This window comes from Engystomops pustulosus, chromosome 7, assembly GCF_040894005.1.
Source record: "Engystomops pustulosus chromosome 7, aEngPut4.maternal, whole genome shotgun sequence".
NCBI lineage: Eukaryota > Metazoa > Chordata > Amphibia > Anura > Leptodactylidae > Engystomops > Engystomops pustulosus.
The window spans coordinates 96,908,105-96,923,901 of record NC_092417.1 but is presented as its reverse complement, the minus strand read 5'-3'; the positions used below and the strand labels follow the sequence as shown (position 1 = coordinate 96,923,901).

The 15,797-nt window shown below is 41.5% G+C and overlaps 1 protein-coding gene across 1 annotated transcript in view; it reads left to right on the top strand.

Moving 5' to 3' along the window:
• The window catches only part of AP1G1 (adaptor related protein complex 1 subunit gamma 1), a 35,091-nt gene extending 19,903 nt beyond the window's left edge, over positions 1 to 15,188 (top strand). The window contains exons 9-24 of the mRNA XM_072117313.1: positions 538 to 618; positions 2,265 to 2,363; positions 3,585 to 3,640; positions 3,756 to 3,869; positions 4,127 to 4,267; positions 4,367 to 4,421; positions 4,949 to 5,071; positions 5,657 to 5,746; positions 5,825 to 5,952; positions 6,058 to 6,162; positions 6,233 to 6,374; positions 7,997 to 8,123; positions 12,917 to 13,003; positions 13,093 to 13,253; positions 13,340 to 13,438; positions 13,523 to 15,188. Of these exons, the coding sequence (XP_071973414.1) occupies positions 538 to 618; positions 2,265 to 2,363; positions 3,585 to 3,640; positions 3,756 to 3,869; positions 4,127 to 4,267; positions 4,367 to 4,421; positions 4,949 to 5,071; positions 5,657 to 5,746; positions 5,825 to 5,952; positions 6,058 to 6,162; positions 6,233 to 6,374; positions 7,997 to 8,123; positions 12,917 to 13,003; positions 13,093 to 13,253; positions 13,340 to 13,438; positions 13,523 to 13,624 (1,710 nt within the window). The 3' untranslated portion in view covers positions 13,625 to 15,188. The remainder of the gene's footprint in view (positions 1 to 537; positions 619 to 2,264; positions 2,364 to 3,584; positions 3,641 to 3,755; positions 3,870 to 4,126; positions 4,268 to 4,366; positions 4,422 to 4,948; positions 5,072 to 5,656; positions 5,747 to 5,824; positions 5,953 to 6,057; positions 6,163 to 6,232; positions 6,375 to 7,996; positions 8,124 to 12,916; positions 13,004 to 13,092; positions 13,254 to 13,339; positions 13,439 to 13,522) is intronic.
• Positions 15,189 to 15,797: the final 609 nt, after the last annotated feature.

Below are 15,797 nucleotides of genomic sequence, written 5' to 3'. Positions count from 1 at the left end.
TATGCTTGATAGTTGAGACCCCCGCAATCTGGAGAATGGGCTTCCCGTTCAAACTGATAGATTCCATTCACTAGTGGATTTATGAACTCCATTCACTAACCATTTGATGGCACACAGATAGCAGAACGCTGTGTTCTATCTCTGGTACCTCCATAGAGTAGAACTAAATGGAGTAGCAGGACACATGCTCGTTATGCTGCTCCACCTATTAATGAGAGATGGATTCCTGTTGTCTGGATCGAGGAGGTCTCATAAGTTTTCATCAAATATTAGTATACCTCAGGCTAAATTCACACGAACACGTGCCCGCTGTACCGGAGCACGGTGGGCACAGGGCGGCACCTGGGAGAGGAGGAGGGGGCGAGTGCTGCTCTCCCCCACCCCTCTCCATAGAGAGGCATGGCGGAAATGTCCTATCTTTTCCCCGGGTACGGCACCGTGTGCCAATATGCGTTGATATACGTCCCCCAATGGCCGTGTGAATGAAGCCTTATAGGAATGCTCTAAGAAAAACCTTTCATGATTATTCTTTTATAGGTTCGGATACTCCGACTTCTCAGGATCCTTGGTCGAAATGATGATGACTCAAGTGAGGCAATGAATGACATCTTGGCGCAGGTACATTTATCTCAACCAAATTTGCTTCAGCTATTATAAGCCAAAACCAGAAGAGATTGAACACATAGAACAGGTCTTTTGAAAAATGAATTTGCCCAATTTATTTAGAATTGCAAAAAAAAAAAAAAACAGAATTTTAAAAGTTGAAAATTTACCTTTAAAATGAGCACGATAAGCCGGCAGCACTGACTGTGGCAACCTTCTTATATTTGTTGCACATGGCCTCCTTCCTTCTAAAATCAACTTTCACAATAATAATGAGCCAGATAGGGGTAGTTGCCAGAGCACCTCCTCGCTACAGCTTTATAGGCTGTTATGCTCTCCTCCCATGCCTGTGCACCGTAAGCACATCCACCATCCCCTTGTCTGCTTTTGGGGGCCAGACAAGTCCTACAGCATGGAGGTGCTCTGGTAACACCCCCAGGAGCCCTTCTGACCACTTTTTGTTCTTTGATGCAGCAAATCTTTGTGTCTGCTCCTCCTTCTCTCTGTACACCTGAAGAGCAGTCTCTCTTTACTGAGCAGTGAACTGATCAGTTTAGAACAGGGAATGAAGACATTTTCACTTTCTTATATTAATTGATAGACAACATTTTTGGAAACTTGCTATTTAACCCCTTCATGCACCTTGGTGTAACTGTGCATCCAGGTGTGCACAAACTTACTGGACCTTTGAAGTTTCATAGTAACTGGATGCAAAGTGTCATTGTTGCAGGGGACAGGCAGTGTAGGTGGTTAGTGTAGGTGGTTAGTGTTGGTCACCGTCTGTTAGTATAATGTAAGCCAGTGTTGGTCCATCTGCATCAGTCGGTGACCGTTCATCAGTGTCTGTCAGTCCGTGTCTTATGTACGAAAAATTCTATATTATACATGTTTTGTACTGTAATTTTACAAATCAAAGATACAGACCCCCACGATATTGGCAATATACTTTATTATATATAAGTAGTGTCTGTATGTATAATATATATTTCTATAACTTGTATATATTGAATGTGCTCTCTGACCCCTAGGATTCAAACGCCCTAAAAAGTTGTAGAAAAAGAATAAAATTGTATTGATGAAAATAAATGGCTTCTCCCCCCAAAAAAAGACATGCACAGCTTCATGGGTGGCACAGTGACTTAGTGGTTAGCATTACAGCCTTGCAACGCTGGGGACCTGGGTTCAAGTCGCAGGGTCAACATCTGCAAAGAGTTTGTATGTTCTCTCTGTGTTTTCTCTGTGGGTTTTCTCCCACACTCCATAATGATATACCCACAAAACGTACTGGTAGGTTGCTTAGATTGTGAGCCCCATTGGGGACAGGGACCGAACTGGCAAGCTCTGCCTAGCGCTGCGTAATCTCTGTGAGCTATATAAATAAAGAAATTATTATTCATAAACAGAAGTATAAGACAACGTTCTGGGAAGGCACAGTGAAAGCTGTTGAAACAGTCTGTAAGCGAATGGGGCAAATGCTATGTAACTATGTAAGATGACGTTTCCTCTTAGGGCTTTTTAAACTGATACAATAATAAGTTAGGTTTTTATTATGGTAAAGGAAGGTACATAAAAGCATAAACTAAAACTGCTTAATTGATGTAAAAACAAACAAAAATTGCTATGTATGAATTCAGCCTCATACTATTTTGCTTTTTTTACAGGTTGCTACAAACACAGAGACCAGCAAAAATGTTGGCAACGCTATTCTGTATGAAACAGTCTTAACAATTATGGACATAAAATCAGAAAGTGGCCTGCGGGTGCGTATCTTCTGACACTCTGTGCTCTTTCTCTGGGCAGTTTTGTCCAATAAAACTCTTTTCCGTCATACTTCGCATCCACTCTTGAGTTGTTTTTGCTATTCTGCACTTCACAGAAATAATAACTTTCATGCTGAGCTAGAGGACTTGCTGATACATCTCTTTTCCTTGTACCTAGCAAAGTAGGACTTGTATAATATTGAGCAGTCTATATCTTTTTATCTTATTAGTAAAGGAGAATTATGCTGTTTATGTGTGAGCAGATCTTTATTTGCACTTTTCCTGTATTAAATACAGTAATCTGAGTGGAAGAAATTGTTGGACCATTTCAGCATGTTAACGCTTCCTGCAATTTCAGTTTCCCTTCATACATGTGGATGGGGGGATAACTTGCATTTAATGCATGACCCCATCACGTTCCTTGCAGGCTGACGGGTATATTGCTGTACTTTTGATTTAAAGGGGTTGGCCACTCATAACTTTACCAGGGTATGTACATGACCCCAGTTGAGACACAGCATGTCACAGGAAGTCTTGAGCCCTGCTGCTACAGACCAACTTCACAAGGGTAATTACAATATGGGAGAGCCTTTTGGCATATTGTACTTTCCCTGGTAAAGTTTATTAGTAGCCAACCCTTTTAAGAATTAAATAAATTTCCGTAGTTTGCATCTAACAATCCTCCTATAATACTGTATGACAACATTAGGGGTCATTTACTAAGGGCCCAATTTGCGTTTTCCCGACGTGTTACCCGAATATTTCCGATTTGCGCCGATTTCCTCTGAATTGCCCCGGGATTTTGGCACACGCGATCGGATTGTGGCGCATTGGCGCTGGCATGCACACAAAGGAAATCAGGGGACGTGGCCGAACGAAAAAAAAAAAGGGGGGGGGCCTTCACTCGGTCCGGCTTGGTGAAGATCAATGCATTCTGGGGAATTTCAGCGCAGCAGCGCCACCTGGTGGACGTCGGAGGAACTACCTTAGTAAATCCCGGCCGGACCCGAATCCACCGCAGAGAACGCGCCGCTGGATCGCAAATGGACCGGGTAAGTAAATCTGCCCCATTGTGTCTTCGGATAACCCCTTAAATCAAAGTGATTTACAAGGACTTTATTGAAAATTGGACTGTTTCTGAGTGATGCCTGTGTCCCATACCTTGTTCCCTTTCTGTGACGTATGTTATTGGTCTCACTTTTACTTTTATCCTTTCTACAGGTTTTAGCAATTAATATCCTGGGACGGTTCTTATTAAATAATGACAAGAATATTCGGTGAGTACATATGTTTTGTTATTTTTTAATATCCTTTTTGCCCACTTAGTGTACGTGATTAAAAGCTTTGATATGGTTTTGATCACTGCTATTTCTTGTCTGTATTATATTACAGTTATGTCGCATTGACATCTCTACTTAAAACTGTACAGACGGATCACAACGCAGTACAAAGACACCGCAGCACCATTGTTGATTGTCTGAAGGACTTAGACGTTTCTATAAAGAGGTGAGAATAGCTCCATGTAATGGTTTTTTCCTCTGATTATTGGATATGCTGTGTAAAGCTTTCCAATCCTGGTGCCATTCTGATATATTCATGGATGTCATATGATGATTACTGAGTGATCCACCGGCTGATATTAAGTGCTGATACCAATAACCTGACCACATCCAAAGCTTTGAAATTATTCTTCTGCTGTTTATTTTTTTTTTTTCATACAATGGAAAGGTCTGACCTGTTTGGTAAAATCCCTTGCATTCTAGGCGAGCCATGGAACTTAGCTTTGCATTAGTGAACGGCAACAACATTCGAGGGATGATGAAGGAGCTGCTTTATTTCCTTGATTCCTGTGAACCTGAATTTAAAGCAGATTGTGCATCAGGCATCTTCTTAGCAGCTGAGAAGTAAGTAAAATAACTAAACTAAACCCCCAACTTTCATAAACCATAAAACCCATAGAAGTGGAAAATGCTGGGTATTTAACATAATTTACTTTCTTATAGATATGCTCCTTCTAAGCGGTGGCACATAGATACTATAATGAGAGTCCTTACTACTGTAAGTATTAAAATCTTACTCTTTAGGCTTAGATTGCATCTGATTTACAGTCTATATGATCTCGTGTATGGGAAAGTTTAAACGGTTTGTCTACTTTATCAAAAGAATTGCTATTGTATGTGTAATGAAAAGTTATACAGTTTTCCAATATACTCTTTGTATCAATTCCTCTATTTTCTAGAACTGTTTGCTAGGAAGTTTTATTGTTTACTTCTCAATAAAATCGGTTCCTGGTCATGTGATGTCTCACAGGTGCACGGCTCATTATATCCGAGTCAACAGAGCTGTGTGCTATAACGAGCCATGCACCTGTGTGACATCACATGACCATGATTTAAATAATCAAGTTATCTATAGAATGACAGCAAACCAAGATGAAGAAAACGGTAACCTCTCTTTACACAAAAAACATCAATCATTTGCTGAAAGTGGACATCCCCTTTGAACTATCCCACTTTTATATCAAAAAGGATTGCAGTAAAAAAAAGTTTGATTTTGCAATTTTTTTCATATATTTTTATTTGTAGGCTGGAAGCTATGTACGTGATGATGCCGTTCCTAATTTAATTCAATTAATCACTAACAGCAATGAGATGCATGAATACACTGTACAGAAACTCTATAAGGCTATTCTGGATGACATCTCCCAGGTAAGCTATTACAATCCAGCATGTGTAGAATCGAGGTTTCGCTGCGGTCTAGGGCTAAATTCTCGTTTTTCCATGATCTTGGACGTGGGAAGTGCCATGCCACGGAACGATCACTTTGCTGATATTGATATATGATGCACAGAGTTAATTTCTCCAATATGCAGCAGAGCAGACACTGTACTACTGGCTGTGCTGAATATCGGAGGGGAAACAAGAACTCAGCGCATCATAGATTAATATTCAGTCCCCAGCAGAGTGTTCAGTCCGTGTCATGGCACTTCTCATGTCTGTGATCCCTGACTGATCATGGAAAAATCTAAAGCAAAGTAATTGTTTTATTCACATGAAAAAAGCAGCCTGGGATCCATGAATGCTTTTTTAGCACACGCAATTTGCTGAATAACCACTAAGTGGTGCTGCTTTCACATGTATTTTTTTATTTCACAATGTTCTTATTAAATTTTGAAATTTTTCCAGATGGGGTACACAAAAAAGAAACGGAGTCATATGAAAGTTATTTACAACATGTATTTTTTGTGGTTTGTCCATTTACTTTTGTTTAGCTTTTCTTCTTTGCATTTACAGCAACCCCTGGTTCAGGTGTCATCTTGGTGTATAGGAGAGTATGGAGACCTGCTGGTATCGGGCCAGTGTGAAGAGGAGGAACCTATTCAGGTATGAAATGTTGGACAATTCAAGTGAATTTGTATTTAACCTATGGAATATAATAATAAGCTTTTCTCTTCTAAATAGGTTACAGAAGACGAGGTTCTGGACATTCTAGAGAGTATTTTAATTTCTAACATGTCCAGCTCAGTTACACGAGGCTTTGCTTTGACGGCCATTATGAAAAACTCTACTAGGTTCAGTAACACCGTCAAGTAAGTGCCTGTCTTTATTCTATCTTCCTACCAAAAATGTATAAGGTTTTATCAAGTTGTACAATGACTGCAGCTTTTCTACAAAGTCCTCTTTATTTTCTCCAGCCGCATCAAGAAAGTGGTTTCTATCTATGGAAGTAGCATTGATGTTGAGCTTCAGCAAAGAGCTGTGGAATATAATGCTTTATTCAAGAAATACGACCACATGAGGTGAGACGACTGACAAAATCTGTAAATTGTATTTAACGTATGGATAGTTCTGATATCTGCTGCTTTTTAGGCCTGCACTTCTAGAGAGGATGCCTGTAATGGAGAAATCCATGACAAATGGACCAACTGATGTAGCTCAAACGAATGGGGAGGCAGAACCAGGAATCATTGACACCAAACCAGTCCCTTCTGCTCAACTGCCAACCAGCCAGGTAATGTCTGTAATCTGTGTATTACAGCAGATGCTACGATTTCATCCATACTTGAAATAGTTTTTCGCCGCAAACAATTTAGGTCCTATCCACAAGATAAGGCCCAACTTGCTGATCTGTGGGGGTCTCCGTGATGAGACCCCCACAGATCACAAGAAAAGGTCCTTCTGTTGGACCCTTCGTCGCTCCCCGAGATGAATGGAGCAGACGGCCATTCTGCTCCATTCATCCCTATGGAGCTGATTGAGATTGCCAAGCGCAGTCAATTGATTGTACTATAAAAAAAATATTAAAAATCCTGGACCTGGATGCTTTGAATAAATTATAATTACTTGGCTTTAGGCTAGATTTACATTTTTCCTTGATCAGTCCTGTGGATAAGGCCTAACTTGTTTAATGTGAAAACCCCTTTAAACCAAGGGAATCCTTTAATTGCATTAGCAGTACTATGCTCTAGTCCAGTGATGGCGAACCTTTTAGAGACCGAGTGCCCAAACTACAACAAAGACCCACTTATTTATCGCAAAATGCCAACATGGGAATTTAATTTGTGTTTTATACTCCTTGCTGTCACATCTTATATTCATAATCGCACCCTGAGGACACCAATAAAGCAAAAAATAGAAGAAATTTGGATGATCAATGTAGCTAGGATCCCAAAAACAAGAATTGTCAGGGCCAAAGCCGGAGCTACAAAGATAATCCAGATCTGTCCACACCTTCCCACTCGTGCAGTAGTCCCAGATAGCATTGTCACTTTAAAATAGCTCTGTGCACATCAAGTCCTGGGCTGTCTGGGACTGCAGGAAGATACCTGGAGTCATCTCTGGTGATGGCCTGGGTGCCCACAGAAAGAGCTTCGAGTGCCACCTCTGGCACCAGTGCCCTAGGTTCGCCACCACTGCTCTAGTCAATTCTGCATTTCTATCTCACTGCACTGCAGATTGTCTCTTTTATGGAATCAATTCATAAAGGGGCACGAGATTCTACTGGCTGAGGAGATTTTCTTTGTACTTTGTAGCTTTGTTACAAGCAAACATTTGATAGAAACACTAATAATGTGACATTAAAAATAAACATTGGAAGGGTTAAAGTACTTTACCCACAGTTTTAGGTCCTTGTAAGCTGCTGTAAGAACGAATGGGGTCATATGTAACAATTGTGGTCTGAATAACCAGCGCATCTTATTGTTATGTGCATCTTAAATTCTCTCTCTTAGAGATTGACATTTGCTCACATATTGTTTAGCAGTTTTTACATTTTGACATGGCTCTTGGCTATTTCCTCTATTGGTTATTTGGACCTTCACAGGAGGGGTCCTCCTTCCACTTCTGCCTTTTCATTCTAGTTTTGTATCTTTTGGACTTTGTGCTTATGTAATGCATGTGAACCCTTTTGGAATATAAAGCACCATGGAATTAATGTTGCACTATTAATAACTAATAATATAGATAATGCTGTAGCTTGCAAATTGACAAGTTATGCTATTGATTGGCCGGTCCCCTCTGTGCACTCAATGAAAGGTGAAGTGCTGCTGATAAAATTCCAGCTGCTGCTGAGTCATCCACACTCAGTAAGATTTTTGTTTGCAAGAAAACATCTGCATGTTCTTTTCTTTACAGGCCAACGATTTATTAGATCTTTTAGGAGGAAATGATATTCAGCTGGTTATACCTACTGCACCGCCTCAAAAACAATCCTCTGTGGGAGGAGAGCTGCTAGATTTACTGGGTGATCTGAATCTTGGAGGTGAGTATTTTGCTTATGGGAAGACTGTGTTCTTAAGAATTAGACACTTGTGAATGGCGTTTACCTTCAGTTCAGCATGGTGACCAAGCTCAGGATTCTGTTGTAGCTCCTGATGCATGGCCAGGAAATAGCATCCACCCCTCTTTTTCTACTCTTGCCAACACTTTTTTTGAATAGCGGATGTGGCCAAGGTCAGCCTGGACTATCTGGTCCGCAATACGTGCTTTAGCCTGTCACAGGATACAAGTGTTGGTTATAGATGGAATTATTCCAGAAGTGACCTGGAGTACATTTCATTCAGTGCACGAGTGCTGCGCCATAATTCATCAGAAGCTATTATTAAACCCAGTGTTTCGTGCTCCACATGCTGGGATTGTAAAGACTGGTGTTTGCTGTACAAGACCTAATAGTCTCCCCCATTGACTAATTATATTCTGTGTTGTGTGCTATGATGCCCCTTTGTGTTGTGTATATAATATATATATTTAAATATACACACACATAATATATACACACGCTTTCATTGGAACGTTGTAGGGATGTTTATACGGCTACACAATTTGCGGCCGAATATCTCTCCCCATAGACGCCCGCAGCGTACGGTGGACACAACATGTAACTGCCAATGGGAAAATTATTGAACATGCTGCATCTCTTACCGCAAGCACAGCTGGGAACCAGGCGTTCCTATAAAGAGGTGAGCAGCACTCGGTCCTCCACCTCTCACCCCGAATGTGTGTTACGCCCAGGTCCTGTGGATTTTGATGCAGTGTTACTTTAAAGGAAATCTACCATTCTGTTTTTATGCATTGTGAACCAAACCTACCTTGAGAATGCTATACCGACACTGATGCAGAAAAATATCTTGTTTAAATCCCTGATCCAAATGCTTTTGCTCAAAAAACAACTATAAAATTCAGGACCTTGGGAAAGCTGGGTGCAGACTTCCTGCTGTACATAAACACATTTCACGAAGATCCTGAACTGTCCAGACAGGACTAATCAATCTGGATGACTAATATAGCAGCTGGGGTATGGTGCTGCGATTTGATTACTTATGCCTGTCAGGGACATCAAAGTGAATACAGCGTTCTCTGAAACCATGCATAATTAGGGTAAGAAGAGAGTGCTGAGGCAGCCACAGGAGTGACAGAGCCTCATTATTACACTCACCGGCCACTTTATTAGGTACACCAGGCTAGTAACGGGTTGGACCCCCTTTTGCCTTCAGAACTGCCTCAATTCTTCATGGTATAGATTCAACAAGGTGCTGGAAGCATTCCTCAGAGATTTTGGTCCATATTGACATGATGGCATCACACAGTTGCCGCAGATTTGTCGGCTGCACATCCATGATGCGAATCTCCCGTTCCACCACATCCCACCACAAACCAGTCTGAGATGATTCCAGCTTTATGATATGGCGCATTATCCTGCTGAAAGTAGCCATCAGATGTTGGGTACATTGTGGTCATAAAGGGATGGACATGGTCTGCAACAATACTCAGGTAGGCCGTGGCGTTGCAACAATGCTCAATTGGTACTAAGGGGCCCAAAGAGTGCCAAGAAAATATTCCCCACACCATGACACCACCACCACCAGCCTGAACCGTTGATACAAGGCAGGATGGATCCATGCTTTCATGTTGCTGACACCAAATTCTGACCCTACCATCCGAATGTCGCAGCAAAAATCGAGACTCATCAGACCAGGCAACGTTTTTCCAATCTTCTACTGTCCAATTTCAATGAGCTTGTGCATATTGTAGCCTCAGTTTCCTGTTCTTAGCAGAAAGGAGTGGCACCCAGTGTGGTCTTCTGCTGCTGTAACCCATCTGCCTCAAAGTTCGACGTACTGTGCGTTCAGAGATGCTCTTCTGCCTACCTTGGTTGTAACGGGTGGCGATTTGAGTCACTGTTGCCTTTCTATCAGCTCCAACCAGTCTGCCCATTCTCCTCTGACCTCTGGCATCAACAAGGCATTTCCGCCCACAGAACTGCCGCTCACTGGATGTTTTTTTTTTCCGGACCATTCTCTGTAAACCCTAGAGATGGTTGTGCGTGAAAATCCCAGTAGATCAGCAGTTTCTGAAATACTCAGACCAGCCCTTCTGGCACCAACAACCATGCCACGTTCAAAGGCACTCAAATCTCCTTTCTTCCCCATACTGATGCTCGGTTTGAACTGCAGGAGATTGTCTTGACCATGTCTACATGCCTAAATGCACTGAGTTGCCACCATGTGATTGGCTGATTAGAAATTAAGTGTTAACGAGCAGTTGGACAGGTGTACCTAATAAAGTGGCCGGTGAGTGTATAATTTAAAAAGTTTTTTCAGCAAAACCACTCAGTTCACTGATTGAACAAGATATGTTTTGCATCAGTGTAGCTACAGCATTCTCTAGGTATGTTTTGGTTCATAATGAAAAAAAAGCACATGGTAGATTTCCTTTAATATACTCTAATAGGCATGGTCAGCGTCATGACCCCAATCCATATCATGCTAGCTTGTTGTTGGGCTGAAGACTAAAACCACTAAAACCTGATTTGAAAATTCATACATTCAACAGTTACAAAAACAGAAACATTTGGCTCCAGAACTACAATTAGTTATAAATTATCAGATACATATTTAGCTTTTGAAGCCATGTTTTATTTTTTGAATGCATGAATTTTCATACAGTGTTTAAAAACTCAAAAAGCATCAGAAATGCAATGTTTGAATGCTGCCTGAAATTTGTCAGGCTAAGGCTACATTCACACTGCTGTACGGGGGTTATATATACGGCTGACGTATATACGACGTATATAAGTCTATACAATCTGAGTAGGCTCAGGTGTAAGGGAGGCCTGAGAGGTCAAATACACATAGCATATGTGTCTTGTCTTGCTAGCATAATGTGGCCCCCTGCCTAATAATACTGAACCTTGGTAGTGCCAGACAGAATACTCAAATAGAATCCAAAATTACCCTTCAAAAAGAAGGGAGAGATGGCACTAATATAATACACAAGTGGTTTGTCCCGGTGCATGGAGAGGGCTCGCGGGCTCCATAGCCGGTAAGTCTTTGCTGCATATTGCATCGGTGCTAGCGGGTGCCTTGACGTCACGGGGAGCGGTGATCCGTTGCCATGACAGCTTCGGGTCTCACGAAGGCCCGAAGCTGTCTCGTTTTAACCCATTCATTACAATGTGCTATCCCCATATATTGCTATACTGTAGTATGGCAGTATATGGTAGGATCGATCAGACAACCTAGGGTTAAAGTACCCTAGGGAGTCTGAAAAATAGTAAAAGTAAGAGTAAAAAAAAGTTTAAAAAAAATAATTATAAAAAAGATCTATCAAAATATAATAATGGTTTTTCACTGCGTTTAACCCCGTAACGGAAAATAGCGTCCAAAGTCAAAAATGACATTTTTTTTTTGCCATTTTGGAAAATATAAAAAAATTTATTAAAAGTGATCAAAAGGTCGCACAGCCCTAAAAATGATAGCAATGAAAACGCCATCAAACGTTGCAAAAAATGACACCACCCACAGCTCCGTACACCAAAGTATGAAAAAGTTATTGCCGCCAGAAAATGGCAAAATCAGGAGGTTTTCATTTTTTTAAACGTATGAAAACATTATAAAACCTATACAAATTTGGTATCCACGTAATTGTAGCAACCCAAGGAATAAAGTAGACATGTCATTTGGGCCACACAGTGAAAGCTGTAAAATCCAAGCCCACAAGAAAACGTCGCAAATGTGTTTTTTCACCATTTTCACTGCATTTGGAATTTTTTTCCCACTTTCCAGTACGCGCCATGGAATATTAAATACCGTCACTACGAAGTGCAATTTGTGACGCAGAAAATAAGCCATTACAGAGCTCTTTATGTGGAAAAATAAAAAAGTTATAGATTTTTGAAGGTGGGGAGTGAAAAATGGAAGTGACAAAACTAAAAAAGCCCAGTTTTAAAAACCATGGAGACAAAGTTGTGGCCTCAGCGTTGAGGATATCCAAATGATACAACACAATATTGGGTGGTGAAACACAGAGACAAAAAAGGCGTTTCGACTCTAACTGAGCCTTCGTCTGGGGGTGCCTCAGTTAGAGCCGAAACGCGCGTCGGGGAGGCTGTCTTCCCGGACGGTGGAGCAACATCACGAACATTAGGTAAGAACTGATAGCCTAATCTAAGAGGCCCTGGTTTACTGTATTCACATACCAGCGGCCATCTTCATGCTGTGCACGCTGTGCATACTTCAGACAGCTTTTATAGGGTCCATTCCCTCTGGCGTCCAGCTCACTATACTGCATATACATATGTATCAGCTCCACTTTGCCCGGTGTCGCCCTTTTTGTCTCTGTGTTTCACCACCCAATATTGTGTTGTATCATGTGGATATCCTCAACACTGAGGCCACAACTTTGTCTCCATGGTTTTTAAAACTGTATTATGTATTGTAACATTAATAAAGGTTTTGACATTTTAAGACAAACCACTTGTGACGTATATAAGTCCCCCATAGACGGCAATGGGCGCACGGCACGGTACGGGAATATTCTGTTCCGTACCCGTGAGAAAAATGGGACATGTCCTATCTTTCCCGGAATACGGCATCTTGTACTATGTTTCTCTATGGAGATGGGCGGGGCTGAGCACCATTACGGTACGACGGGCACATGTTAGTGTGATTGTAGCCTAATGGAGTAGTTGCTGTGCCTGACATAACTTGTTAGCATGGGGAGCAATGTTTTTCAGTTGCATTTCTTCCTAATTTTTTTCCTTTTGTGTTGTTTCAGCTCCTCCTGCACCAGTCCCTCAGATGCCTGCACCCCAGCTCTTGCTGGATGGACTGTCGGTGCAACCCCTCTTCAATGAAATATCAGGTCAGTGAAAAGCCCTGCCTCTTTCTCTGTTGAATTATTAAACAACATTAGGTATCAGTATGTCAGAATTGTTCCTCTCGTGTCTCTAGGTATTCCACCCATCACTGCTTACAACAAGAATGGCCTGAAAATAGACTTTAGCTTTGAGCGGTCCAGTACTAATGCCAGCGTGACTGTGATCACCACTCAAGCATACAACAGCACCGACAGCGAGATGACAGACTATGTGTTCCAGGCGGCAGTACCAAAGGTATTGTCATTGTCCTTGTATTTGCTCTTTATAAAGTTTAAGGCATTAGGCCAAGGACAATCACTTATCATCTATTTTTATTTCAGACGTTCCAGCTTCAGCTCCTGTCCCCGAGTAGTAATGTCCTTTCACCTTTCAATGCTGGCAGTGTCACGCAGGTCATTAAGGTTCTGAACCCCCAAAAGGTAAAATCCACAGAAAAGTTGCGTTTTTATTTTATGTCAGTATATAATTTGAAAGCTATGAATTTTTCCAATATTTATTTACAGCAACAGCTGCGCATGCGGATCAAGCTGACATATAATCATAAAGGCTCAGCTATGCAGGACCTTGCCGAAGTAAGCAACTTCCCTCCTCAATCCTGGCAATAGGACGGCGCTGTGTCTACTCTCACTCCCCCCACCCAAGATGAAGGAACTCTGGGCTGGAGCCTCTGCCCTTGGTTTGCCAACGATTGCACTTTGGGCCTTGGGGTAGCTGAAAAGGTTGAGGGACATTCTGCAACTGAGTGAAGCGATGAACGCAAGACAAGGACACTGCTGCCTCTCTTCTCCTCGACACAAGAGGGAGCAGCCTGGCCTCCTTCAACCCTCACCCTCCCCGCCGGGAATTAGTTGATTTTCCCAGGCCGGATCTCATGGGATTACTTTTTGTGTTTTTTCTCCCTTCCCCTTTAGTCCTTTGTACATTCCTGCAGACATGTTTCCACCCTTACCACCTGCCCTTCAGGCTCCTTTCTTATACTCTGTCTCCTTCTCCAGAGCAGAGAAAAGCTCTTGTTTCTAGAATACTATCAAATTGTTAAACCCTTTTCCTAGGGATGAATTGCTGCTCCCTTCATTTGCTTGCACCTTTTTCTAGATACACCATGCCCCCAAACAGTGCTATTTATGCAGTCTCTATCTAAAGTGAGCCCCCAAAATCTGCCACTAGGCACATGATAGTAACTTTGTAAACTCCTTCTGGAGTTCTTTTGCAATGAGCTGTGTCCAGGTTACAGCGCCTCACACTGGTTGTATTGGTTATAAGGCAGGGAAATAGTGATGACCTGCCTCTAGAAAGGCTTGTGCTGGATCTCTTGTTCTACTCAATGGAATATAGCTGTGACATTTATGGTACTGGAACCATGACTTTCACTAGGTAGGCTGTACAGATAGCAAGGAGCTGACGCTAAAGTATCGGATATATTTTTTGTTAGTTGCAGCTGCTGATTTCTTATGATTTGTAGGTTTGCTGTGCCTGCTAAGTAAAATGAGAGGAAAGCAACATCGCCTCCCAAATGAAATTATTCTGTAAATAACGAGGGATGTGATGCTGGCTTCACCATTTTCAGGCGGTGGCCTTAGTAGGGATGACCTGCCTTTCCTTAGCCTCAACGCTGCAAGCCGATAGATGGACTTTTTTAACGGTTTCTTGTCTTCACAATGAGCTTGGATCATCCATTAGGAACAAAGGCAGCAGCGTCACAATGCAAAAAGGAGACAAGATGCTAGGTCAAGCTTCTCCCCTCAGTCCTGGTATGCCCTCTTGCTTAGCAGGCAATCTCCTAATACCCGGGCAGACATTTTATTTGCCACATGTTGGTACTCTGTTTTTATTTCTTTGCGGCCATCTGGCTTCCCCCTGTAAAGTCATCAAAAATTGTTTCCCTGTTTTAGTAAATTACAACTTTCTTATGACCCCTCCCTGCTGTGGCCTCATTGAAAAGGACATTCAGATTCCATCTGTGAGTGGGTGGATAATGAACTGCTCAGTACCGCAGACTTATTTTTCAGATGTAAAAGCAAAACTTGTAAAAAAATAAATAAAAATAAGTCATTGGGGAGCATTAAGGGTGTAAACATTTTCATGGGTTACTAGACTGCTGTGTATTATCGTCTTTTGGTTGAAACAAATTATGAAAAGTGACTAATAAAGAGTAAAAAATAAATAAAAAATAACGACTTTATTTGTACTAAACTCCAAGAGTGAAACAGTTGGTTTAGTTGTTTTATGATGCCAGTGGATTTGAATTCTAATAATTGTTATATAATCATAATAATTGTTATATAATCTATTGACTGGTGTGACCCCTAACAAATCCCAACAGCAGGAGTCCCTTCGCTTGTGAATCCATTCACTCCGCTGAGCCATCTGGATGGCTAAATCCTACAGCACCATAGAGAAATAGAACCAATGTTTTCATGATCACTGGATGGTTCCAGTGGTTGGATGCAATCAATCAGTATGTAATACCCCTATCCCATGGAAACAGGATAACTTTAAAATTTGGGTTAAATGTTAAACACCCCAACATCATAAACATGCATAATTTATCCAGTGTGATGTAATGGACTTATAACTACTCCAAACTGCACTGTGTGAATGTACTCTTTTAAGTCACTTAGAATTTTATAGAGTATTTTGGAGAGTATTTATACTACTAAAGATGTATCCTTGGGAATTATGGCAGTAGTTGGTGGATGGAGCTGTGATGCCCAACATCCCCAATGATAAGCTGGTAAACGCTATGGCAGAGCTCCGTCCATAATGAATCGACTGCAC